The following is a 27837-nucleotide window of genomic DNA, read 5'->3' as shown; positions in this document are numbered from 1 at the left end:
ATATTTCAGAAAAATGTATCTAACCATGTAGAAAAATAGTTGTAATAGATCTATTCAAGGAGTAAAAGGAATCCTAGCAGAATAATCAATATTTTGAACAATTTCAAGTTAATTCAATTAATCGGGGAAATTATGACACGGAAATGTCAACCGTGGACTAATAATGTATTATAAACATTTGCCTTGCAAAACTACTAAAACAGCCTATACCTAAGTAAATATAAGGAATATCAACCTAAGTAAAATAAGTGCTTCAATTGTTCGTGACTCGCTATAGGATTTTTTTTTTAAATACCTAAATAGATTGTGGAACGACCGGATCCCCGCGGTTTGACAAAATGACGCGGCTTAATCTTGCAGGTAATGTCAACCAAGAAATGTCAACCAAGGACTAATAGTGTATTATAAACATTTGCCTTGCAAAACTATTAAAACAGCCTATTAAAACTATCCGGAATATCAACACTAGTATAATATTAAAAGTCCACCAGTTGTTCGTAACTCACGAAGGGATCACTTGTTTTGAAATTCCTAATTAGGTGGGGAAACGACAGGATCTGATCTGACTAAATGACGCGGCTTAATCTTGCAGGTAAAATTGTATATTTAGCAATTCGAAGGGTACATTTAATGTCAGTAACTGATCCACGCGCAGAGAAAGCATTTTCCAATCCGAACGGAACAGGAATTTCCATGACACACAATCGATTCGGGACTGAACTATGTCCTATAACATTTATTTATGCGCGATTTTAGCTTTAAAAAAAGTGTTTATTTGTTATATGCGTCTGAGAATGTAGACTAGATGCCAAAGTATTGAAACTAGCCGTTTAAAGCTGGTATTCATCGAAAACACCAAAATTTCTTTATTAAACGTATGGGCAAAATCTTGTTGCCCGATCCGGCATCCAGTAAGATGCACTCGATTGTCCTAAATTTGCTCGCTTTTCTCTTGTACTGAATTATTTTGCCAAAATCTCCTAGTGCAACTTTTCAGTGACGGGAAGCTGAGGGCGCTGTGATAACCTACTCTGTGTTATTGTTATTTTTTTTCCTTGTTCTTCAGTTCTTTTTTGGTGTCTGTGGCTCGCCAGAGTGACGCATTCGAATGGTATGTATGTAAAAATCTTGATCGTGCTGTCCTTAGTCTCGTATACATTGGCAATAGTCGGAAATTCCTTTTTGCCCCATTTGGTCATAAATTTTGCGGACCATTCCTGGCAACGGTTTATCTATTGCGCATGCACGTGATGTCATAAAACAAACCGGAGCCATGATGATGTTTCAAACTAATTTATCCGCGAATTAAAATTAATACGTATCCAAGAAGTATTTGAGTGCAAAAGGGCTATTGCTGGATGTCATGTGAACAAAATGATAAGCATGTTTTTACGGAATATTTGAAGCAAGAGCCGATACAACGTAGATTTGATTTTAGTGGTGTACTATATTTCGGCTGGCCAAACCAGCCTTCTTCAGGTACAATGAGAGTTTACATTGAATTGCTTATGTGTACATATATATACATAGTAAATGGATGCTGACGTAATACTGGGAAAAATGTGATAAAACATGGAAGTTACAAAGATTTTGAATGCAAATACTAAGAGTCACGGAAAAATAACGGAAATCACTCAAAATAATAAACTGAAATCTAACGGAATAGTAACAGCTACATAGAACTTCTTTTAAATAATCCAAATATGTTGCAGATGAAATGATTGATTTGATTTTTAATTTTTGGGTCATTGCAGTTGTGAACTTTAGGAACGAAGTGAAAGCCTATATTTAAACGGCATTTGAACCTGCGAAATTTAGAAACGAATAGAAAGTCTGCGTCTAAAGGCACACCTCGAGTCAACCGACAGGCTTTTTGAAAGTTTGTTTTTGTTATGGTAATTCGCATTGCTTATCATAGCGATCTGATTGGATAAATTTCAGCTTTGGCGGGATTTTCATTTTTAAAAATTGTTCCATGACACACAATGCCGGTGCCGGTGGGGCCTCTGAAATTTGAATTGACCAATCAGCATTCAGCGGGCGGGAAAAATTTAGAAACGAATGGGTGGTTTGCATTTGACGTCATTTCCGCTATGTTGGTGGAAGAAAACAAAAGATTTCATATTAGCTCCTTTTGTTCGTCCACTTCTCTAGCCATTGGTGGCAAACCATCTACAGAAAACCTGAATTTAAACGATATTTGAACCCATGAACTCTGCGATACCAATGCCATGGAACTTTGACTGTGAGGTCTGTCCCCAGGGTGGGGATTTTAATTGTACGACATATCCCCAGGCTGGGGAATTTGACATGACCACCATCTTGGATAATGAAGAGGGATTGGAAACCAAGTAGTGAGGGAAAAGCCCTGGGAACGAGGTTGCTTGGAGAAAAACTCCGCCATCTTGGATAATACTCAAAAGACGTTAGAATGAACTTCCCGCGCTCGTGAGAGATGATGGAACAAAAAGTGAGTGGTACATACTTTGCACTTTTATTGTGTGCAGCAAGGTCTAAAGGATATTATTTGGGCAACCTTTACTCGCCACCAGGGTGGGGGCTTTTGATACTTTTGGATTATTATGTTGCCGCGGAGGTGGGGAATTTGACTCATCATATTTTAGTATCACTTTCAACAACCTCGTTTCCAGGGCTTTTCACCGCCAAGATCTCGATAGTAAAAAGCCCTGGGAACGAGGTTGCACTTTCAAAACTACCAATAATTTAACATCCTTCTTTCCGAAGCTCAAGTAAATGCACGTTTTTCATATATCGTTTCTTTAAGTTCGTTTAATCTTTGAAGTCATTTTATGTAAAGTACGATGTATTTCACAAACAGAATCGCATCCATTCGCATGTTAACCTTTTCATTACGATGATCGAAACATTCATTCTCCTAACTAGTACCATGGATTTCTTTGTTGGATAGTCATGAGAATTTGGTGTTATATCAATCAAGATTACACTTCTCATTAAGTCGATATTATTCTTCATTCTCAATACCTGACTGACATTTCATTGAAATTGTGAGAATTTACATATTAATCACTGCTGGGAGTCATAGGATTAATAAATAAGACAAACTACGAGAAAATACGCCAACAGACGCCAGCAAAGGTTTCTCTGTATGAACCATAATTTTCTTTGCCCTATCCAGAATCGACAACCAGATCGACAACCAGTCCCTCAATTCATCCAGCCCCAAAATGTGTTGGCCAAAATGTATTTTTTCCAATTAGCGGATTGCCTGTCATAGACCACAAGGTTTTGGGTCACGTGATTTGGACTCAGTCTGTTCTCTCAGAGATTCAATGCGAGGATCAATGCCTGCGATTTCCTGATTGTTCGGGTTACAATTATCAGTACTCAGGGAGGACGGGACAGAAGGCCTGCGAGCTGATGAGCGAGATTGGAACGAATCTAACGGTCTCTAAAGGATATGTCTTTCGAAGTTTTGAGCGGAAAAAATTTCAACGCGTAAGTAAACGCCGTTAGTTTTGCTTATCTGTTTCGGTGCCCATCCAGCGCGTAATAAAGACTTCTGCGAGCCAAAAGTTGGCCAAATGTTATAAACCTTATTTTAAAATGGCGGACCTGCGAAACGGCCTGGGTTGCAATACATGGAAGCGAGGTTTGGTAGCCAAAAAAAAAAAAGTATGGGGCCTTCAAGTAGTGAAGCGAATGAAGCAGTAATAGACCGAATGTATAAATGGCGGCCAAAAAAATTTTCTTTTGTTGATGTGCTAATTAGACTCACTAGCCTCCTTTGCATGGACAAAATACAAAAGAAATGTTGCTTGAGAGCGAGGCTAGTGAGTCTAATTAGCACAAATAACACAAAAGAATATTTTTTTGGCCGCCATTTATGCATTCGGTCTATTCTTCGCGAAAATGATATCCCCGGGTCCTCGTTAGCTGGGCGAAATCCCTCTTCGTTGAAGAAATAACAAATACGCTTTTTAATTCTACATGCAGACCCTCACAACCAGAAACGTAAGACTTCCATACTTGGTCTATGTCCCAGACTATTTTTAGACGAGTTCTTTTACGAAGTTTCAGACTTCACGAGTGAGCATACTCAATCGCAAGAGTAATAATTATGCAAGGCTCGTGATTGGCTGGAAAGCAAATGGAGAGCTTTAGATTCTATGACGATAACGACTACGAGTACGGGATTTTCTTATTGGACAACAGTGAGCGCGCGCAAACCAGCGTCATTTTGGCGGGAAAAACGTGATACCGTCGTCATTTTAGTACGAGGTTTTGCAAAAATGTTGCCGTGTCAAAACAAGTCACCAACACGGTCGTAGCTAGTTTTGGCATTTTTCGATCAGGGAAAGGCTCAGTTACCAGCAATAAGAATATCTGAGGAACCTATGCTGCTAAAAAAGAGTAAGATTACTAGTTCTTGTCCTCGTCCTAGAATCTAAAGGTCCCTACTACCTCGAAGGGCACGGGATCCTGGTGCAAAGGTGGACTGGAGCCAGTAACATAATATGGAGTTTAAGCGAAGACAACGGCTACGTCAACGACATCACCACAAAGGAAGAATATGATTGGTTAAAATTCTCGTGCTGCACGTGCAGCACGAATTTCCGTTTTGACGACAACGTGGGCATATATATCAATGATCCATTCATTTTCACCGTTCGTACCCATCTAGTTACAGGATAGTTCGCGCGTATTGTACAAAGTGACCAAGTCGGAATAATTGCGAAATACTTGCGATAGACCTAAGTAATATTTTTGAAATCCTAGGGGAACGGGAGAGGAAGTACAAGGGTAAAGGAGAAGGGGAAACGGGGGCAATTAGGAGGGTAGGGTGAGAGAATGGGGGGCAAAAAAGGGGAAGAGGAGAAAAGACGAAGGTGGAATTAAGCACTCTGGACTTACTAAAAGTTGAAGTATAACGTTTAATTAGGCGGATGTTTTACCCGGCCCCTTCTTGTCCTGTGTTTATCTCATTGCAGACTCTGTTGGGATCTCAGCAATGTGATGACTAAACACGAAGAGACTGATCAGTTATCAAAACAGGAAGTTACAAGGTAGCCACTAGAAGCAACTAGACGGTTGATGGAAAAAAATAACACGAAGAGAAGCCACAATGAAGGAATAATACACGTAGAAATCTAGACAATTTTTAAGCAATCTCCATTAGCAGTTAACAGTGGTGAAGGTTTCAAGGACACTGTTCACAGGGGCCCGTTTCTCGAACGTCCCGATAACTTTTCGAGCCCGAAAAGCCATGTGTGAAATTGCCAACCGCTTGTTTTGGAAAGCCGATCTTTTAACATGTTTTTAAGATAACAAAAAGAAAAATTACTGTGAAGTTTGACCACTTAAATCCTCTCCGTTCTTGAGATACAAAGGGAATTGTGACACCCGAAAATGGGCCGTAAAGTTTAGGGAAGTTCGAGAAACGGGCCCCTGGGCAGCAAGCAAAGCATCAAGTTGAGACTGGCTCTCATCTGCGACTTAATGGGACTGTGTCACGAATTAAGTCAATTAAGCGACTGGAAACTGGCAACCAAATCAAGCGAAACGTAAAAATAACTACTTAGAACATTGAAGAAAGGTTGCAATAAAACAGCAAATACAAACGGAGATAGGGATGGGCAAAATTAAAGAAGATTGAAGTGGATTGTAATTGGGGTGTTTGAAAACTGTTCAGCCCAACAGTTTTTCAAAGTTGATCTCTGTTTGTAACTTCAATTATGTATGCTTGACTGATATTTTGTTGTCACGAAGCTTTGGTTTGTGTTGTTTAAAAGTAATTTCAGAGTTTACGAGTTGTGTAGCGAGAATTAAGGGGTGGGTAAATGATAAAACAGCACAAAGTCAATTACACTGCCGTGACACAGCCTCTTTAAACTTGCGCATGTTGTGTTTATGCTACAGTTGAGAAATGTGCTGCGAGCCCACAATTACAGCTCTCAGATAGTACGCCCGCCATGATTGGCTAATTGAGCTCAGTGTACGGCCCGCTAAATTTGAAGTTTTGACGCAACATTGCCTAGCACGGTTTCCACGTTGTTAATGTGAGATAAACGTGTGAAGCCAATGAGATGTATTCGTTTTCAGATTTTCACGCATGTCAATCATTTGTGGCAGTTGAACGTTGCTCTTGATTTCATCTAATTTGCTTTCCCGTGAGCCTGATTACCTCGGAGGTACAATAAATATCTTACTAACCTGGTTTCTCGGTCCTTACTGAAAGGTACAGATCCTCGTTTTTCCCGTTCGTTTATAAATCATTCTGGGGAAAGACCCGGTCCGTAACTTACAGTACGGATCTTGAATTCGGTTAGTTAGAGGTATACTTATACGTGCAGAATATGACATTTGCACAGCCAAATATTCTCACCTTTATTTTAATTTTTCTTTACATTGACTGATTTATAACCACACTTACCAAAAATACTAATTTGATGATTTACAATCAGGGAGGTTATTTTATTTAGAAAATGTTACCGGACAAGAATAGCGGGGATAGACACTGGTTGCCAATTTCCAAGTTGTGTACGAAAATACAACGATAATTACACATATCGCGAACTATAGTGCAAATGACCCGATTATTTTACATCTACTTCATGTGATTTAATTGCTTTCATTGTTCTTATACGTTTTACCCACTGGTCTCAGACGACCATAGCGTCGCGATTTTAATTAAAGATTAAATTGGGTTTTAAAAGTAGAGTTCGTTCAGAGAGCTCAAAACTGTGGACTTTCTCTTTTAATGTAAATGACTTGGGGTAAATCCGTTTTTCTCACTTAGCGCGAAAACGAAGATAAGATTTCAAAGATTGAATCAGATCACTAGAGACAACAGATAACACAAATTCGTAATTGATTAATTGATGGAAATGAACGGTTTTCGAAGCGCTGCTTGCCCCTAAATTAAATTCTCTCAGAACATACGGCAGTTTTTATCTCCGGAAAACTGTTCCTTGTCTTCTATGCTGTCAATTTTTCTATCCAATTTAGAGGTTCCCTTTGCGATGGTCAACTTCTCTCATAATTGTGGGGCAAGTTATGTCGTGTAACTGTAATGAGATGTCCTACCTAATTTTGAGTTTTAAGAACAGGTACCACTCGGTACGGAGGCTCTTGAATCCGTTCCTACGATGCAATGACAAAATTACTGATTTGTTTGCCTAAAGATGACTGATCTTCTGATTGATTTGCTCTTATCACTGCTATGGTGTACTGCATCAATGCCTTATCCAACCACGTGACTGGCTCGACATCGAAAAGTCCTCCTTCAAAGAATCCAAGATGGCCGCCATGATGTGTGATCACAAATATCGCTGATTCATTGCATTCTAAGCGATAAATTAAAAGAGACAAACATTAAACATATAAAAAGGAGAAGGTTTCAGGGGATTGGACAAAGCCTCTTCCTGTAGATTACATTCGCTCTTTTTTCTCCAGAAATACAGCTACCTAAATGGAACCCGAATCAGCAATTGATAAATGTCATCAAGTCATTTGCAGTCAAGACGCCAACCGTACCTATTTGTGACCATAGAGTGAGGATTAGAGTCGGGTGTTAGGTGCTATAAGCCTCGTCATTAGTAGTTTTTGTGTTTTGCTCGAATCGGAATTTCAACGTTAGCTTGTTGCCGTGCTAGTTAAGGTATATAATGAAGTCATTTTCAAATATTATTAACTTAAAGTTTAGAGTCACACTAACGGATGTCAGATATTGATGGAATTTCATTTGTCTTGAGTTTATCCAATTATACAGCTTTCTCCTGCTGTTTTCCAGAACCAGATTCGAGATGAATGTAAGTGTTGCTTTCTGTCGAGTTTTCCTTCTCACGGTAGCTCGCTTTTGTAATGTTCTTTTGTTCTACGTCGTTTCCATTCTAGTTTGAACTGCTTTTCGCTTTACACTACTCCCTTTCTTTTGTTTCGCCTATTCGATCTCAACAACTGTCATCATGACACTCGGAAATGCCGGAGTCATTGATCCTTTTGTGAAAGATATAGTAGGGATTTTTGAGGTTGATAGTTAACGTTTACTTATGGCGAAATGTTGAGTAATGTTATGGAGACACTGTGACATCCATCGCCTCATTTTTGGACACAAGTAAGGTTGAAAGTTTGGGACAATTTGTGACGAAAAGATGCGCATCTCCTTTTGTAGACATACCGTATTTAGACCTGTCTTGGACCTTCAATTTCAAGCCAGCGAACAAACTCATCCTTTTTGAGATGATATGCGTACGTTTGAGACAATCCTAGCGGCTTTACAACTCTCTCCGAAAAGTCAGAAAAATGGGTCTTTCGAGAATGAGCTGTGTTCACACTGGCATTTGGATCGTGCAGTCCGGTTAACTTTCAAATTTTGTAAAACGTATTTAGTCCGATATTTGTCGTGTGAACACTTTAGCACGCGCGTGTTCTCGCTACAAAGGAGTTTTCGTTTGCGTGTGCTTGACACTCCCTCGCTTATTGCTTGGGGCAAAAGAGTGGAACCAGGTCCGTTTAAAAATACTTACTGACATGGTTATGGGGAGTGACAAACAACTCCTCAGAGACCAAAGGGTCGTCTAAGGCATTCAACAGAAGGACAGGAATTTTTATCTGAAAGAAAATTCAGATATGGGATTAACAACGTCAATGATCATCTTTGATCTCGATAAAATGGAATTTTATCCTCACCCTTCCTCGTAATCGTCACTCCAAACGTGCCGCACGTGCGTTCTTTTTCGAACGTGCAGCACGCATTTTTGATTCCATCTCTCTCTTCCCCTCGACAAAATACGAAAACTTTGCACTGAACGCTTGAACATGACACGCAATTTTCCATTTTAGGCTTCTTCTATAAAGCGAAAACGCTTCACTTTCAAGGGCAACGGTAAGTCGTATTTCTTAAGATTTGTAAAGTAACGTGCCAATACTGTTCAAACAATATTTTATAGTCTCGCGTTCTTTGAGTTTTGATCCCAGCAAACGGTGACTGATTTGAGAGAGTCTTTTAAACTTTGTATAGCGTTTCATCTCCGGCTGCTTATCACTTTTGAGTGGAGTTTGTAGGAGACATTAAAAGAAACGTTTAAAGACATTTAAAGACATTTAAAGAAAAATATATATTGTCATCTTTGGAGCGGTAGTCAAGTGGTTAACTGCGTATGATCGCCAGCATTTTAACCGCGTTCGATATCGTTCAAGCAACTTCTTCAAAAAGTTCTTTTTGAAAGTTCTAAACCCAACAAAAAATAATCTAGGTTTACAACTTACTTCTTGTAAGTTAAGAGAGACCGGCGCAATTCCTGGATTTAGTCGCACGTGTTACGATATTATTTGTGAATGATAGCTCTATTGCATACACTCTGAAGAATCCTGTTCGAATAGCAAATACAAGTCGGTGTACGCGTCTCGTACGCATAGCCACTGGGTATTATCAACAACCATGTTTTTTTTAATGAAAACAAAAGAAATCACAATAGTACAGCTCAATTCCCGGACGATTGGGTTGGGACACAAACGTGGCTGCCTTTTCTTTGTTTTGAAGCACAAACATGGCGGCCGTGACTTCATGGGAAAACCGAGAATAGCATTCCTCTTCCAATTACGTCACAATAGTGAGTGCACCTTGTTAATTAAACGATAATTGGGGTATCACGTGTTAAAATAACAATGCCATTACGTGCAGTGTTGTAGATTCTATCCCTTTACAACGACAGTGTCTTGAATTAATTGAAACTGGTTTAGAACCTTATAAAGCCCGCCGCACACGGTGAGGAAAGAGCTGAGCAAACTGCCTCGCGAGGCGGTTTGCTAAGCCGTTTTCTCACCGTGTGCGGGGAACTTTTGGTGAGAAACTGGCCTCGCGAGGCCGTGAGGAAAAAATCAAACACGTTTGATATTTTTCGCCTTGCGAGGCAAATTCCTCATGAGAATCGAGTTGAGTTTGGTCAATGAAGCATCCAATAAAAATACATGGCATTCTCACGTGACTTCAGTGACGTCGGAATTTCTTCCTCCGACACCAATAAAAATACATGGCATCGCGAGGCAGTTTGCTCAGCTCTTTCCTCAAGTGTGCGGCGGTTAAGGTAAAACTAACACGCAGTTACTTTAATACTCACTACTATTGAGTTTTGCAGTAATTGAAATCAACGCCTTTGACTGGCAACTTAAAATTTCCTTATTACAAAAAGGTAGAGTTTTTCTTTTTCGTTAAAAATGAAATTCTGTAATGTTGTTCCACTGACAGCTGTCCTGTTATGAAGAAAACTTCACTTGCAATGTTAAAAAAAATACATAAATATATTTTCAACGAATTTGTGAATGTTCTTGTCCTGCTCGAAGCAGTGCATTTTGCTGGAAACGTGATCACTCGTCAGTAAGATTCCGTAGAATGTACAAAGAGCGAAAAGTCTGCATAGGTCTCCATGAAAGTCCCGCAGGTGAAACTCAAACGGTTCAATAAAATTGAGAATGCTACCATTTCGGATTCTCAATCAATGTACCACTCAAATCTTGTTTTTGTGCATGGTCCAAATCCCCGGCAACAAATTCATTGCCTGTTGATCGTCTTTCACTTTGGAATATACGAGTAAACGATCATTCAGGAAAGTAATATATTGGTCCGTTGGCTACTGTAACTGTTCAGCTGCTAACCGGTGACGCGATGGGGTTGTTGTTTGGATAAAGCTAAAGTTGAAAAAAAAGGGAAGGGAAATATTTGCCTCGCCGATTCACGGTTTGGTAATTCCACCACTTTTAAACTCCATTTTGGTAAATTATAGCCTGCAATGCTGGCGTATTTTTGCGGACGAGCGATAAGAAATGTTTGTCCGCCATCTTAAATTGTTGCAGCAAAGAAAGATTGGGGTGAAAAGAAATGCTACCGAAGTGGGTAGTGTCGGGTGTGGGTAATTGGGAAGTTGGGCCCAATTCCCGACCATGTTGTAATCCAATCGTACTCAAAAACAGGCCTACACTGCATAGCCAACCGCCTCAGTGTCATCGCTTGTAATTTTACGGTAAAAAAGCGTTGGTAGGACGGCCGGGCTGGATACACTCAAGTTCCAACATCCAAGCGCATGGCCTATTATTTGGACGGAAACATTAAAAGATGGCATTCAGGTTTTTTCAAAACAGTCAAGCAATAACGTCATTACCAATTTGGGCATTAGGTAACTTGCGTTTTCGTGATTTTAGCTTCTAGAGCGAGTTGGACGGTGCCTCAAAAGTCGGCTGTTTTGAAAATTTTCCATTGGTGCCCCCTTTGCCAAATCTCGCGGTTTTTTGCATAAAAAATTCCACAGTTCCTAAATTTTCGATGTGTACCAATTACGCCCTCAGACCCACTCATATTTCCTAGTTTGTAGCTTCTGTAATTTTGCCTAAAAAATTGACCTTTTTTGGCAATTTTGCCTTGGTTTCCTTTAAGACGCCCGCATGCACGAGGAAACATTGTTGCGGAAACATTTCCCAAAATGTTTCAGCGCGCAGACTAGGAAACATTTGCCGAGAAAGCAAAATGTTTCTGAACAAATTCAGAAACATTTTTGCTTCCGTAACACAGGTTTCCTGGGATCGCAAACGGGGAAACATTTTTTTGTTCGCCGGCGCCTTTACGCAAACTTGCACATCTTTAATTCTAAGCCATTTCTTGAGCCGATTTTGCAGAAGAACAAAGCCTTGGCTCCTTTGGGAGTCTATGCAAACCAATTAGGCTGTAATACTTGAAAACTTTTCTCCCATTAGGCAACAAACGTTTTCTAAGAAAAATATGGTCAACACAATCCCTTTTGTTATGGCCCGGCCTTGACTTTGATAGGCGAGACATTTCGGTCGACAACATGGCATACGTCTTACCAGAATGTGAATTCGAAGATCTGTATTTTGCGAAACGAGCTCTTTGTAGACTGTGACGAAACGATATTCGACTTATTCCTTCGCATTCGTTAACACTTTTCTGAGATACAACTCGATGCAGTGATGATCTTTGAGGGGAACTTTGGGGGGTACCCAATACCGTAATACCACAAGAAAAATTGGCAAATTCCGTGTCGAGAATCGACGAAATACCTATACTGCATTTAGATTCCTTTATAACTATTCATGCTTACTTTAAGTTGCATCCATCTAGCGTGTTTATTTATCGCAAGCACGCATGCACCATATGCCCCTGTATTTTAGTTATTTTGGTGGTTCGACGGTGAAGTTATTCACAACTTGTTTGCTCAGTATTTTGCACGAAAGGAAAACTGCATTAGTTCAGCCTTCTGGTTGGTGAAAGCAAAACAAAAAGCATGAAGTGAAGTATGAGGTCTTGTAATGAATAAAAATCCTCTTACGCTAAACCGGTTTCCTAGTTTTCCGGTATCTTTCAGTACAATAAACGATTATTGAAACGAATAACTCTTCCAAATCGAGATCGTGCATTAAGGAGGAAGGTTTGCCCTTCAATTTCCCCTTGAAGTATTGGCACACTTTCGTCAGCAGTTTCCTCAATTTCCTCGTCACTACTTGTATTTAACCACAGGTAGCCCAAGCTCGATATACTTGCATATTTATAAGGATTTGTATGGGGAAAATAACGATTGTTTCTGTGACCTATGAAAATGTAGCGATTTAAATAAAAATCGTCTCTCGTTACTTTAGTTGAGTGTTTTTTTCCCTCCTGTGTGGTCTTTGAGCCGATTTACGGCCATTCCTGTTAGTTTTAGAGGAACCGGTTTGCTCTCTCTTAGAGGTTCGAGTCACGTAACAATGCAAAGGTCATCATATGAGGAGCTGCTCATATATCGAGCTTGGGCTACCTGTGATTTAACTCATCCACAAATTCCTCAGCCGCTGTTTCATTGTTTCATCATCCGCTCTTTTGGCGGCCTCGACACTGTCATGTTGTCCGTAAATGATGGTGACCGGGTTGTGTAATGCGACACACTTTCTTGGATACATGAACTCTGGCAGAGTACCATGCTTCGCCATTGTTGTCTCTTGGCGCACTGTCCGTTGTCGTACAGCAGCCCCATGCGACGAGGACCAGTTTCGTAGAATTTCACAGTCGGCTTGCGACATATCAACAATAGGAAGGGGTTTTATGGTAGGCACCCTTGAAAATGAAATCGTTTCATCTGGTTGACCTATCACTTGCGTCCTTTATTTCCTTTATCCACCTTGAGGATTTTCCAAGGATGACACAACAAAAGCAACCGTAAAATTGTAAATTACGTTTCTTTTTTTTCCCGAGAATTGTTAAAGGACCAATTTATTTCCGTGAATCCTCCCTTTACCGGCCACACTTGACAAAGTAGCGCACGCAAAACCATTATGGACATTGTAGACCATTTTGAGTGTCATACAGGAAGTCGCCCCAACAGCAAAAAACTCCCATATATTTTACCTTGCGACCTTGCGTGCGCGAAAACAAACAGAACCTCCGGCGCACGCGCTCGGCTGGTACGAGTTTTTTTAACTAAATGTGGGACTATTCTGAGACTTCTCAGTGAGGTTAGTCTGTCTAGGGTCATCGAACTGTCGCACACGCTACATAACAAATGAAACAAACTTACCAAATCCTCTGTCGCAACTTCACAAGGCGTTTTTCGCCTTTCGCAACAGTGCATCGAAACTTATGCTTCTTCCGATACTGTTCGGGCCCCCTTGCCTTCTTCATAAAAAAAAAGCTACGCGGTCAATAATGACGTCGCCATCTGGAGGAGCCTTAGCGACCTTAGCCATTCCGAGAAAAGACCAGAAAACGTGAGAAGACCTCGAATTACCGGTTTAGACGGTTTACAGATCGATCAGTCGGATCAGGTAACTCAACGGAAACCCCTCATTGTCACTGGATACAAAAACAATCACATTGTAGATTAGTTTCCCTCGCAGGCGTTTTTTTGGATGTCACGCAACGTTCCCCGTTGCGTGACATCCAAAAAAACGGCTGCGAGGGAGACTAATTGCAGATTAACTGTCAGAAATTGTGTAATATACGTCGATTAAAATCGACCTTTCTAGACTTTATAGATTTATAGCTTACTTCTTGACCTTTTGGCCATCCCCCCCCCCCCCCCCTTTTTCTTTTTTTTGGTTACCGTCGAATGCGTTTCCTAATATTGGGTCGGTCGGTCGGTCGGATTGAAATAAAAAACCTAAAAAAAAATCATAAGCATTCTCGGAATCGGAGGCCTGGTACCCCGGCATCATAGCTGTGGAGCCAGGAAAACAACAAGACGTGAACCCAAAATCAATATGGCGGAAAAGTTGGCGGATGTTGTGGCAAAATTAAGACAGCGTGGGAAAAAGGATCAACCACCGAAACTCCTGTGCGACATAAAAATGGCTTAAAAACGTCGTTAACTTTTTTTTCTTTTGGAAAATGCCCAAAATTTGGGTCGGTGGGCCGACGCCAAACGGAGAAAAAAAAGGGGGATGGCCTTATAGCTTACTGAACGTTACTGTGTTTTGTTTTGCATAGTCTATTGACCTGTATGAGGTCTACGAGACAGGAGAGGGCAAATGAACGGTACCACAATATAGTGAAGGACCTTCTTTTACCGAATACCGCCAGCCAAAATGATGAGAAACCGCATACCGCCGGGCTAGATGCGAACGCAGACGTATTTCCGGCCGGAAATACGTCAGCGTTCGCAGGCTACGATACTGCACATAAACACTTAAATTACCGAAATACCGCATGAAAAAATGCTCAATACCGTAAACCCCAATGTCCTCCTCATCTCTGAACAAAGAGTTTGAGCCAAAAGGTCAGAAGTGCTCCGTTTTGCAATTGACAGATCTTCGAATTTACCAATTCTGCACTTCCGGTGTTTTGTTATATTGGACAGAGAAATGTGACTGCTGTGATACTTGGTATTTTCATTTTTACAGGTTTACAAGTTTCGTCTCGTTTCGTTTCGCAAAATACAGTAAGCCTTGTATTAAAACATGGCTCTCAAGAGATTTCCCGTAGTGTCAGAGGATGCCATGAAATAATCCGTATAACTTGGATTGCTCGGGGTATGCATATCGAAGCAGCCCGTCGTATTCTCTCCATAGCAGTAAAACGTACGGTAGAACATCGGGCCCAAAACCCAGCGTCGCAAGTTCGATGTGAAGCCCGAGGGAGCGACAAAGATGTACGTAAAGGGGATTGACTTTCATGTACAACAGTTCCCATCGTTATTAAAGGAGTTATTCGTACAACTTCCTTTAACCGCTGAATTCTTTTCTGCGCTCTTTCTTGTTGTTCTTCCATACCCGATTCAACCGGCTGCAAGTTGAAGTGTATATCGGACCGGTTGCGCTCGCTCCGATATTTTGGCTGTTCAGACTGGGCAATCGGCCATGGCGCAATAAAATGAAGCTGCGAATCTAAAAAAGGATTGCTTTTCCGTTACAACATCCGTGCCTCTCTCTCCTCTGCAGTGGCTGAAGGAGGTGAATCCGCTGAGCAAGGTCCACGCGGGTCTGCACTCACCTTATACCTCAAACCTCAAACCCCAAAACCGATCGAAGCCGATCACCTTACCGATAACCGAACCTCCGCGGAGGAGAGAGCATCCGAGAAATAGGCCACTTCGGAAAATACCATAATACTCTTTGTTTTTCCCCCCCAAATAGAGTGTAATGTGAAGTGCTAGATTTCAATCCCATATGAACCATGTGAGCGTTAGCCCTACTGATGGAAATGGGCCCACACAAGGACAGAGAAAAACTCTGACCAGGGTGGGAATTGAACCCACGACCTTCGGGTTAGATCTCCGCCGCTCTACCGACTGAGCTACAAGGTCAGACGGGAGCAGGCCGTGGGAACTGAATGTGTTAAAGTCACGGCAATGAACATGTACAAGTACAAGGAAAGGTTACGTTTATACAAACGTTGGCCGTGTAGCACTTATATTTTAAACAGAGTTAACTGAATAGAGTGTAATGTGAAGTGTTAGATCATCAAGAGAGAATGGAATAACTATGTTTTATTAAATTTTTATTAAATTCTGAACGCTTGGACACTTGGAAATTAAAATTTCGCTCCCCCCACAAATTTTTCAGCTTGGCAAGAATTGACGCAACCAGTTTCCATATTAGGTCATACGGTAGATGAAACTGACCGTGGCCCCAGTTGTTCGAAGAGTGGATAGCGCTATCCACTGGATAAATCAATAATTGATTTTGCTGGTGTTTATCCGATGGATAGCGTTATCCACCGTTTTGAACACAACCAGAGAGCTGGAAACGCAATATCCGAGGTGGAAAATTTAATAACAATATATAATGCAAATACAACGAGCAAGAAAAATGTAATTTAATATGCACAGATCTGTTTCCACTTAGCCTTCGTTTTAAATATTCAAGGATGATGCAAAATTGTCCATATTTACATTTTCTGTCGTAAAAACGTGAACCTCTCCCAAGCACAGTTTCTTGTCGGAGACAAGTTGTCATTCTTTAGCAAAAAAAAAGACGGAGAGAAATCTCAGTTTTAATATTTCAGAAAAATGTATCTAACCATGTAGAAAAATAGTTGTAATAGATCTATTCAAGGAGTAAAAGGAATCAATATTTTGAACAATTTCAAGTTAATTCATTAATCGGGGAAATTATGACACGGAAATGTCAACCCTGGACTAATAGTGTATTATAAACATTTGCCTTGCAAAACTACTAAAACAGCCTATACCTAAGTAAATATAAGGAATATCAACCTAAGTAAAATAAGTGCTTCAATTGTTCGTGACTCGCGATAGGATATATATTTTTTTAAATTCCTAAATAGATTGTGGAACGACCGGATCCCCGCGATTTGACAAAATGACGCGGCTTAATCTTGCAGGTAATGTCAACCAAGAAATGTCAACCAAGGACTAATAGTGTATTATAAACATTTGCCTTGCAAAACTATTAAAACAGCCTATTAAAACTATCCGGAATATCAACACTAGTATAATATTAAAAGTCCACCAGTTGTTCGTAACTCACGAAGGGATCACTTGTTTTGAAATTCCTAATTAGGTGGGGAAACGACAGCATCTGATCTGACTAAATGACGCGGCTTAATCTTGCAGGTAAAATTGTATATTTAGCAATTGGAAGGGTACATTTAATGTCAGTAACTGATCCGCACGCAGAGAAAGCATTTTCCAATCCGAACGGAACAGGAATTTCCATGACACAGAATCGATTCCGGTCTGAATTATGTCCTTTAACATTTATTTACGCGCGATTTTCGCTAAAAAAAAAAAAAAAGGAAGAGTTTATTTGTTATATGCGTCTGAGAATGTAGACTAGATGCCGAAGTATTGAAAGCCATTTAAGGCTCGCATTCATCGAAAACACCAAAATTTCTTCATTAAACGTATGGGCAAAATCTTGTTGCCCGATCCGGCATCCAGTAAGATGCACTCGATTGTCCTAAATTTGCTCGCTTTTCTCTTGTACTGAATTATTTTGCCAAAATCTCCTAGTGCAACTTTTCAGTGACGGGAAGCTGAGGGCGCTGTGATAACCTACTCTGTGTTATTGTTATTTTTTTTCCTTGTTCTTCAGTTCTTTTTTGGTGTCTGTGGTTCGCCAGAGTGACGCATTCGAATGGTATGTATGTAAAAATCTTGATCGTGCTGTCCTTAGTCTCGTATACATTGGCAATAGTCGGAAATTCCTTTTTGCCCCATTTGGTCAAAAATTTTGCAGACCATTCCTGGCAACGGTTTATCTATTGCGCATGCACGTGATGTCATAAAACAAAGGGGAGCCATTATGATGTTTCAAACTAATTTATCCGCGAATTAAAATTAATACGTATCCAAGTATTTGAGTGCATAAGCTCTATTGTTGGATATCATGTGAACAAAATGATAAGCATGTTTTTACGGAATATTTGAAGCAAGAGCCGATACAACGTAGATTTGATTTTAGTGGTGTACTATATTTCGGCTGGCCAAACCAGCCTTCTTCAGGTACAATGAGAGTTTACATTGAATTGCTTATGTGTACATATATATACATAGTAAATGGATGCTGACGTAATACTGGGAAAAATGTGATAAAACATGGAAGTTACAAAGATTTTGAATGCAAATACTAAGAGTCACGGAAAAATAACGGAAATCACTCAAAATAATAAACTGAAATCTAACGGAATAGTAACAGCTACATAGAACTTCTTTTAAATAATCCAAATATGTTGCAGATGAAATGATTGATTTGATTTTTAATTTTTGGGTCACTGCAGTTGTGAACTTTAGGAACGAAGTGAAAGCCTATATTTAAACGGCATTTGAACCTGCGAAATTTAGAAACGAATAGAAAGCCTGCGTCTAAAGGCACACCTCGTGTCAACCGACAGGCTTTTTGAAAGTTTGTTTTTGTTATGGTAATTCGCATTGCTTATCATAGCGATCTGATTGGATAAATTTCAGCTTTGGCGGGATTTTCATTTTTAAAAATTGTTCCATGACACACAATGCCGGTGCCGGTGGGGCCTCTGAAATTTGAATTGACCAATCAGCATTCAGCGGGCGGGAAAAATTTAGAAACGAATGGGTGGTTTGCATTTGACGTCATTTCCGCCATGTTGGTGGAAGAAAACAAAAGATTTCATATTAGCTCCTTTTGTTCGTCCACTTCTCTAGCCATTGGTGGCAAACCATCTACAGAAAACCTGAATTTAAACGATATTTGAACCCATGAACTCTGCGATACCAATGCCATGGAACTTTGACTGTGAGGTCTGTCCCCAGGGTGGGGATTTTAATCGTACGACATATCCCCAGGCTGGGGAATTTGACATGACCACCATCTTGGATAATGAAGAGGGATTGGATACCAAGTAGTGAGGGAAAAGCCCTGGGAACGAGGTTGCTTGGAGAAAAACTCCGCCATCTTGGATAATACTCAAAAGACGTTAGAATGAACTTCCCGCGCTCGTGAGAGATGATGGAACAAAAAGTGAGTGGTACATACTTTGCACTTTTATTGTGTGCAGCAAGGTCTAAAGGATATTATTTTGGCAACCTTTACTCGTCACAAGGGTGGGGGCTTTTGATACTTTTGGATTATTATGTTGCAGCGGAGGTGGGGAATTTGACTCATCATTTTTTAAGTATCACTTTCAACAACCTCGTTTCCAGGGCTTTTCACCGCCAAGATCTCGATAGTAAAAAGCCCTGGGAACGAGGTTGCACTTTCAAAACTACCATAATTTAACATCCTTCTTTCCGAAGCTCAAATAAATGCACGTTTTTTCATATATCGTTTCTTTAAGTTTGTTTAATCTTTGAAGTCATTTTGTGTAAAGTACGATGTATTTCACAAACAGAATCGCATCCATTGGCATGTTAACCCTTTCATTAGGATGATCGAAACATTGATTCTCCTAACTAGTACCATGAATTTCTTTGTTGGATAGTCATGAGAATTTGGTGTTATATCAAGATCACACTTCTCATTAAGTCGATATTATTCCTCATTCTCAATACCTGTTTGAGAGACATTTCATTGAAATTGTGAGAATTTACACATTAATCACTACTGGGAGTCATAGGATTAATAAATAACACAACCTAACTACGAGAAAATACGCCAACAGACGTCAGCAAAAGTTTCTCTGTATGAACCATAATTTTCTTTGCCCTATCCAGGACAACCAGAAATAGAAAATAGCAAGAGCGTCAGATCGACAACCAGTCCCTCAATTCATCCAGCCCCAAAATGTGTTGGCCAAAATGTATTTTTTCCAATTAGCGGATTGCCTGTCATAGACCGCAAGGTTTTGGGTCACGTGATTTGGACTCAGTCTGTTCTCTCAGAGATTCAGTGTGAGGATCAATGCCTGCGATTTCCTGATTGTTCGGGTTACAATTATCAGTACTCAGGGAGGACGGGACAGAAGGCCTGCGAGCTGATGAGCGAGATTGGAGCGAATCTAACGGTCTCTAAAGGATATGTCTTTCGAGGTTTTGAGCGGAAAAAATTTCAACGCGTAAGTAAACGCCATTAGTTTTGCTTATCTGTTTCGTTGCCCATCCAGCGCGTAGTAAAGACTTCTGTGAGCCAAAAGTTGGCCAAATGTTATAAACCATATTAAAAAATGGTGGACCTGCGAAACGGCCTGGATTGCAATACATGGAACCAAGGTCTGGTAGCCCAAAAAAAATAGTATGGGGTCTTCATGTAGTGAATCGAATGAAGCAGTAATTCTTCGCGAAAATGATATTCCCGGGTCCTCGTTAGCTGGGCGAAATCCCTCTTCGTTGAAGAAAAATAACAGATACGCTTTTTAATTCTATATGCAGACGCTCACAACCAGAAACGTAAGACTTCCATACTTGGTCTATGTCCCAGACTATTTTTAGACGAGTTCTTTTAAGAAGTTTCAGACTTCACGAGTGAGCATACTCAATCGCAAGAGTAATAATTATGCAAGGCTCGTGATTGGCTGGAAAGCAAATGGAGAGCTTTAGATTCTAGGACGAGAGCGACTACGAGTAAGGGATTTTCTTATAGGACAACAGTGAGCGCGCGCAAACCAGCGTCATTTTGGCGGGAAAAACGTGATACCGTCGTCATTTTAGTGCGAGGTTTTGCAAAAATGTCGCCATGTCAAAACAAGTCAGCAACACGGTCGTAGCTAGTTTTGGCATTTTTCGATCAGGGAAAGGCTCAGTTACCAGCAATAAGAATATCTGAGGAACCTATCCTGCTAAAAATGAGTAAGACTAGTCGTTCTCGTCCTCGTCCTAGAATCTAAAGGTCCCTACTACTTCGAAGGGCACGGGATCCTGGTGCAAAGGTGGACTGGAGCCAGTAACATAATATGGAGTTTAAGCGAAGACAACGGCTACGTCAACGACATCACCACAAAGCAAGAATATGATTGGTTAAAATTCTTTCCGTTTTGACGACAACGTGGGAATATATATCAATGATCCATTCATTTTCACCGTTCGTACCCATCTAGTTACAGGACAGTTCGCGCGTATTGTACAAAGTGACCAAGTCGGAATAATCGCGAAATACTTGCGATAGAGCTAAGTAATATTTTGGAGAGATGTTCTCGTTGACGTTTGCCGTTATCCTTACTTAACCGCCCACCCCCCCCCCCCCCCTCAACCTCAGACGACTGATCAGATTTCAACTTGGTATAAACAGGGAGCGCAGGGGGGACCCCTCGGTCAGTGTCTCGTTTTGCGGGTTTTAAAACCATAGCCGTACACGGATAAGAGGAAAGAGGAAACATGCATTGAAGTCACTGACGGATCGAACTCTGGACCAAAACGCACCAAACGTTAAGCAATGTTTCTTTCAATACTGTATTAACATTGTTTAAATACTATATCAGTAATGATATTCAATGTAATAACTTGTTCTGCGGGCTATTTACTGAGCCTGATTCTCCGCTTTTTGGGTACACGAAGCCCAGGGAAATGGGCCTGAATCGCGCGGCGGCCATATTAGCCATAGACAATAAATTTCGTACCCCGAGCCTCGATCTGAAATGTTTGGGAACGAGTTTCGGTGCGCGAAACAAAAGTTTTCAATTCTTCGGAACTCAACATGGCCGCAGGGTGATTAAGGCCTATAGGGGTAAGAAAAGGAGAAAGAAGGAAGGGGAGAGAAAAAATGAAAGAAAAGGAGAAAGAAGGAAGGGGAGAAAAAAATGAAAGAAAAGGAGAAAGAAGGAAGGGGAGAAAAAAATGAAAGAAAAGGAGAAAGAAGGAAGGGGAGGGAAAAAATGAAAGAAAAGGAGAAAGAAGGAAGGGGAGAAAAAAATGAAAGAAAAGGAGAAAGAAGGAAGGGGAGAAAAAAATGAAAGAAAAGGAGAAAGAAGGAAGGGGAGGGAAAAAATGAAAGAAAAGGAGAAAGAAGGAAGGGGAAAAAAATGAAAGAAAAGGAGAAAGAAGGAAGGGGAGAAAAAAATGAAAGAAAAGGAGAAAGAAGGAAGGGGAGAAAAAAATGAAAGAAAAGGAGAAAGAAGGAAGGGGGGAAAAATGAAAGAAAAGGAGAAAGAAGGAAGGGGGGAAAAATGAAAGAAAAGGAGAAAGAAGGAAGGGGAGAAAAAAATGAAAGAAAAGGAGAAAGAAGGAAGGGGAGAAAAAATGAAAGAAAAGGAGAAAGAAGGAAGGGGAGAAAAAAATGAAAGAAAAGGAGAAAGAAGGAAGGGGGGGGGGAAAAATGAAAGAAAAGGAGAAAGAAGGAAGGGGAGAAAAAAATGAAAGAAAAGGAGAAAGAAGGAAGGGGGGAAAAAATGAAAGAAAAGGAGGAGGTAAAAAAAAAGAAGAAAAAAGAAAGACATCAAATAATTCGGTTTGAAAACAAAAGAAAAGGACGAAGGGAAGCTGAGAATAGGAAAGGGAAAAGGAAAAGGAGATTGAGAGGGGGAGGAAGAAAAAGGGAAGGGGAAAAGTGGGAAGGAGGAAATGGGAACGGGAACAGGAGAGGAAGTACAAGGCTAAAGGAGAGGGGGAAAAGGGGGCAATTAGGAGGGTAGGGTGAGAGAATGGGGGGCAAAAAAGGGAAAGAGGAGAAAAGACGAAGGTGGAATTAAGCACCCTGGACTTACTAAAAGTTGAAGGATAACGTTTAATCAGGCGGATGTTTTACCCGGCCCTTCTTGTCCTGTGTTTATCTCATTGCAGACTCTGTTGGGATCTCAGCAATGTGATGACTAAACACGAAGAGACTGATCAGTTATCAAAACAGGAAGTTACAAGGTAGCCACTGGAAGCAACTAGACGGTTGATGGAAAAAAATAACACGAAGAGAAGCCACAATGAAGGAATAATACAAGTAGAAATCTAGACATTTTTTAAGCAATTTCCATTAGCAGTTAACAGTGGTGAAGCTTTCAAGGACACTGTTCAGGGGCCCTTTTCTCGAACGTCCCGATAACTTTTCGGGCCCGAAAAGCCATGTGTGAAACTGCCAACCGCTTGTTTTGGAAAGCCGATCTTTTAACATGCAAAAAGAAAAATTACTGTGAAGTTTGACGACTTAAATCCTCTCCGTTCTTGAAATACAAAGGGAATTGTGACACCCGAATATTGGCCGTAAAGTTTCGGGACGCTCGAGAAACGGGCCCCTGGGTAGCAAGCAAGGCATCAAGTTGAGACTGGCTCTCATCTGCGACTTAATGGGACTGTGTCACGAATTAAGTCAATTAAGCGACTGGAAACTGGCAACCAAATCAAGCGAAACGAAAAATAACTACTTAGAACATTGAAGAAAGGCTGCAAATACAAAAGGAGACAGGGATGGGCAAAATTGAAGAAGATTAAAGTGGATTGTAATTGGGGTGTTTGAGAACTGTTCAGCCCAACAGTTTTTCAAAGTTGATCTCTGTTTGTAACTTCAATTATGTATGCTTGACTGATATTTTGTTGTCACGAAGCTTTGGTTTGTGTTGTTTAAAAGTAATTTCAGAGTTTACGAGTTGTATAGCGAGAATTAAGGGGTGAGTAAATGATACAACAGCACAAAGTCAACTACACCGCCGTGACACAGCCTCTTTAAACTTGCGCATGTTGTGTTTACGCTACAGTTGTGAAATATTCTGCGAGCCCACAATTACAGGTCTCAGATAGTACGCCCACCATGATTGGATAATTGAGCTCAGTGTACAGCGCGCTAAATTTGAAGTTTTGACGCAACACTGCCTAGCACGGTTTCCACGTTGTTAATACAGGCTAACGCACTCGGCGAGTGAATTATCGGGATTTACCTGCACGAGTTCACTAACAATGAACGAGAAATTTCAATACCGCACGAGGCCGCCGAGTGCGGTATTGAAAATTTCGAGTTCATTGTTAGTGAACGAGTGCAGGTAAATTCCGATAATTCACGAGCAACGAGTGCGTTAACATTTTTATTATTCAAATTGAATACACTGCACAAAGAAACACTACACTGAAACAACTATATAGTAGGTAAACCAGACAACTAGCGTGAAAGAAAAATTTAAAATTCGCAACCTTACCTTTCAAAACAGATATTCCCCAAGCAGTTGCTTTCTTGGTGTTTTTAGGAACTGCATCATCAATGAGGGAATCGATGTCTGCTTCGGACAAATCGTCAAACTTCGAGTCCCCGAAGCCATGGTGTAAAGACAGTGTATTGAATTTACACCACGGCTATTACACCACGATAATGACGTCAAGGCGGTTGTTTCGTCATAACTCAGTGTCACGTGGCACAAATCAACCAATCAGAAAATCAGAATTCGTACAGTGTATGAAATTTGAATAATAATATGAAATAAACGTGTGAAGCCAATAAGATGTATTCGTTTTCAGATTTTCACGCATGTCAATCATATGTGGCAGTTAAACGTTGCTCTTGATTTCATCTAATTTGCTTTCCCGTGAGCCTGATTACCTCGGAGATACAATAAATATCTTACTAACCTGGTTTCTCGGTCCTTACTGAAAGGTACAGATCCTCGTTTTTCCCGTTCATTCATAAATCATTCGGGGGAAAGACCCGGTCCATAACTTACAGTACGGATCTTGAATTCGGTTAGTTAGAGGTATACTTATACGTGCAGAATAAGAAATTTGCACAGCCAAATATTCTCACCTTTATTTTAATTTTTCTTTACATTGACTGATTTATAACCACACTTACCAAAAATACTAATTTGATGATTTACAATCAGGGAGGTTATTTTATTTAGAAAATGTTACCGGACAAGAATAGCGGGGATAGAGACTGGTTGCCAATTTCCAAGTTGTGTACGAAAATACAACGATAATTACACATATCGCGAACTATAGTGCAAATGACCCGATTATTTTACATCTACTTCATGTGATTTAATTTCTTTCATTTTTCTTATATGTTTTATCCACTGGTCTCAGACGACCATAGCGTCGCGACTTTAATTAAAGATTAAATTGGGTTTTAAAAGTAGAGTTCGTTCACAGAGCTCAAAACTGTGAACTTTCTCTTTTAATTTAAATAACATGGGGTAAATCCGTTTTTTCTCACTTAGCGCGAAAACGAAGATAAGATTTCAAAGATTGAATCAGATCACTAGAGACAACAGATAACACAAATTCGTAATTGATTAATTGACGGTTTTCGAAGAGCTGCTTACCCCTAAATTAAATTCTCTCAGAACATACGGCAGTTTTTATCTCCGGGAAAACTGTTCCTTGTCTTCCATGCTGTCAATTTTTCTATCCAATTCAGAGGTTCCACTTGTCTCATAATTGTGGGGCAAGTTATGTCGTGTAACTGTAATGAGATGTCCTACCTAATTTTGAGTTTTAAGAACAGGTACCACTCGATACGAAGGCTCTTGAATCCGTTCCTACGATGCAATGACAAAATTACTGATTTGTTTGCCTAAAGATGACTGATCTTCTGATTGATTTGCTCTTATCACTGCTATGGTGTACTGCATCAATGCCTTATCCAACCACGTGACTGGCTCGACATCGAAAAGTCCTCCTTCAAAGAATCCAAGATGGCCGCCATGATGTGTGATCACAAATATCGCTGATTCATTGCATTCTAAGCGATAAATTAAAAGAGACAAACATTAAACATGAAAATCGGAGAAGGTTTCAGGGGATTGGACAAAGCCTCTTCCTGTAGATTACGTTCGCTCTTTTTTCTCCAGAAATACAGCTACCTAAATGGAACCCGAATCAGCAATTGATAAATGTCATCAAGTCTTGGACCTTCAATTTGAAGCCAGCGAACAAACTCATCATCCTTTTTGAGATGATATGCGTCCGTTTGAGACAATCCTAGCGGCTTTACAACTCTCTCCGAAAAGTCAGAAAAATGGGTCTTTCGAGAATGAGCTGTGTTCACACTGGCATTTGGATCGTGCAGTCCGGTTAACTTTCAAATTTTGTAAAACGTATTTAGTCCGATATTTGTTGTGTGAACACCTTAGCACGCGCGTGTTCTCGCGACAAAGGAGTTTTCGTTTGCGTGTGCTTGACACTCCCTTGCTTATCCCTTGGGGAAAAACATCGGAACCAGGTCCGTTTAAAAATACTTACTGACATGGTTATGGGGGTGACAAACAACTCCTCAGGGACCAAAAATAGTAATATATTGGTCCGTTGGCTACTGTAACTGTTCAGCTGCTAACCGGTGACGCGATGGGGTTGTTGTTTGGATAAAGATAAAGTTGAAAAAAAAGGGAAGGGAAATATTTGCCTCACCGATTCACGGTTTCGTTATTCCACCACTTTTAAACTCCATTTTGGTAAATTATAGCCTGCAATGCTGGCGTATTTTTGCGAACGAGCGATCAGAAATGTTTGTCTGCCATCTTAAATTGTTGTAGCAAAGGGAGATTGGGGTGAAAAAGTTGTGTCGGGTGGGGGTAATTGGGGAGTTGGGCCCAATCCCCGACCATGTTGAAATCCAATCGTACTCAAAAATAGGTCTACACCGCATGGCCAACTGCCTCAGTGTCATCGCTTGTGATTTTACGATAAAAAAGCGTTGGTAGGACGGCCGAGCTGGATACACTCAAATACCAACATTCTATCATAACAGTATATAACACGTTCTAAAACACTTCGTCGTATTCTAAAACTGTCCAATTCTGGTAAAAATGATGTGTTTTGCGGTCATTTTTTCCAAATCTGTGCTGTTTTGGCACCACACCATAAATACTGTTGATGAATCTCCACTTTTCTACCAAATGATTTATCCAGTTTGCAATATTTCGAAAGAAAAAAGAATATTTTTCCGGAGCATTTATCAACTTTGCAATATTTATCAAATTTTATCAAATTTTTGACTAAACAGTCACGCAAAATAACAGAAGAAATTTCCAGCGTCTTTTCTCATAGAAGGTCAGAGAAAATGGCGACGGAAATTTCTAACGTCATTTTTTTCAGAAGATGAGGCAAAATGACAGCGTAAATTTCCAACGTCATTTCCTACAGAAGATCAAGCAAAATGACAGCGGAAATTTCCAACGTCATTTTTTGCAGAATATCAAGCAAAATGAAGGCGGAATTTTCCAACGTCATTTTTGGCAAAAGTAAAGCAAGACTACCTGGAGCCAAGATCTTCAAATTTATTGTCTAAGGACGAACTTAACTCCCACGGACTAAAAACGAGATATTTCACACATTCAGATTCTAAGCTTGAAGGCAATTCACTACATAGACATGTAAAAGAAACCATATGAACCTCGTTTATGGGCTGCTCGAGGAACGTTTTCACTAAGATGACTAACATTTTTTTCCCCGGAAAGACGTTAAATAATTACTCACTCTTGTTTTAATTGAAATGTAATTTTTATGTACAGTATTATGACAAATAGAATGCTACGGTTAGTCCCTCCAGTCGTTGCAAACCAACAGAGAAATATGTCAATACTGAGGAAAAACAGTTTTTTTATGACAAAAATAATTCTGCTCTCTGTCGTTAGCCACAAACTTGGCTCTTAATCATCTGAGAACTATAGCGCAAGTACTGAACCGAGCGATCAAATATGAACATCGGTAGTCCCACTGAAATCTGCAAATAATTATATTTGCTGCAAACGGCACACGCTAATAATGCTACATTCGTGCTTTGCATCGACCAGTATCAAATCACCAATTCAATCTGTAAAAGATCATGAATTGAAAGAAACTTTATTAGAGCTACTTTTGGCTGACAATTAGTTTTGTTTTTTTTTTAAATGAAACATTCTCTCTCTTACCTTCAACCGTTCTCTTTTCTTGTCACTTTTTGGAGGGGAAATGTTCAGAACATATCCATGGTCCGTGGGTCTTCCGTCCATTTGATTTCCATGAAAAATGGAAAATGAAAAAATGGATTTTGTATTTTTAATGTTTCATTTGTTTTTACCAAGGTACGTTGAGAATAAAATTCCAACAAACACAAACA

At 40.1% G+C, this 27837-nt stretch overlaps 2 protein-coding genes and 2 long non-coding RNA genes across 4 annotated transcripts in view; 2 read left to right on the top strand and 2 right to left on the bottom strand.

Moving 5' to 3' along the window:
* Window positions 1-477: 477 nt before the first annotated feature.
* On the top strand, window positions 478-6699 carry LOC138010476 (uncharacterized). Its single transcript, XM_068857456.1, has 4 exons — window positions 478-592; window positions 1067-1111; window positions 3158-3477; window positions 4971-6699. The coding sequence occupies exons 1-4, from the start codon at window positions 571-573 to the stop codon at window positions 5001-5003; spliced, it is 420 nt and encodes a 139-aa protein (XP_068713557.1). The 5' UTR covers window positions 478-570; the 3' UTR covers window positions 5004-6699.
* LOC138010477 (uncharacterized) lies at window positions 6355-8595 on the bottom strand. Its single transcript, XR_011124480.1, has 2 exons — window positions 8508-8595; window positions 6355-7325 (listed from the first exon to the last, which is right to left on the bottom strand). It is a non-coding gene; the product is annotated as an uncharacterized lncRNA (long non-coding RNA).
* An 8334-nt stretch (window positions 8596-16929) lies between these two features.
* LOC138010525 (uncharacterized) lies at window positions 16930-25028 on the top strand. Its single transcript, XM_068857507.1, has 4 exons — window positions 16930-17036; window positions 17518-17562; window positions 19611-19951; window positions 22608-25028. The coding sequence occupies exons 1-4, from the start codon at window positions 17015-17017 to the stop codon at window positions 22638-22640; spliced, it is 441 nt and encodes a 146-aa protein (XP_068713608.1). The 5' UTR covers window positions 16930-17014; the 3' UTR covers window positions 22641-25028.
* A 149-nt stretch (window positions 25029-25177) lies between these two features.
* Window positions 25178-27837, bottom strand: part of LOC138011015 (uncharacterized) — a 61353-nt gene continuing 58693 nt past the window's right edge. The window contains exon 3 of the long non-coding RNA XR_011124625.1: window positions 25178-25482. This is a non-coding gene — a long non-coding RNA (uncharacterized lncRNA). The remainder of the gene's footprint in view (window positions 25483-27837) is intronic.

This window comes from Montipora foliosa, chromosome 7 (genome assembly GCF_036669935.1).
Source record: "Montipora foliosa isolate CH-2021 chromosome 7, ASM3666993v2, whole genome shotgun sequence".
Lineage (NCBI taxonomy): Eukaryota > Metazoa > Cnidaria > Anthozoa > Scleractinia > Acroporidae > Montipora > Montipora foliosa.
The sequence above is the reverse complement of the archived record's forward strand: the minus strand, read 5'-3'. Positions and strand labels throughout refer to the sequence as shown.

What these genes read in the sequence shown, in the direction of transcription:
- LOC138010525 (XM_068857507.1), top strand. Translation starts at nt 17,015, where the DNA reads ATGACGCGGCTTAATCTTGCAG. An exon ending in CAGAGTGACGCATTCGAATG is followed by an intron (nt 17,563 to 19,610) that starts GTATGTATGTAA and finishes TGCCCTATCCAG; the next exon opens with GACAACCAGAAATAGAAAAT. An exon ending in AGCGGAAAAAATTTCAACGC is followed by an intron (nt 19,952 to 22,607) that starts GTAAGTAAACGC and finishes ATCTCATTGCAG; the next exon opens with ACTCTGTTGGGATCTCAGCA.
- LOC138010476 (XM_068857456.1), top strand. Translation starts at nt 571, where the DNA reads ATGACGCGGCTTAATCTTGCAG. An exon ending in GACGCGGCTTAATCTTGCAG is followed by an intron (nt 593 to 1,066) that starts GTAAAATTGTAT and finishes CTTGTTCTTCAG; the next exon opens with TTCTTTTTTGGTGTCTGTGG. An exon ending in AGCGGAAAAAATTTCAACGC is followed by an intron (nt 3,478 to 4,970) that starts GTAAGTAAACGC and finishes ATCTCATTGCAG; the next exon opens with ACTCTGTTGGGATCTCAGCA.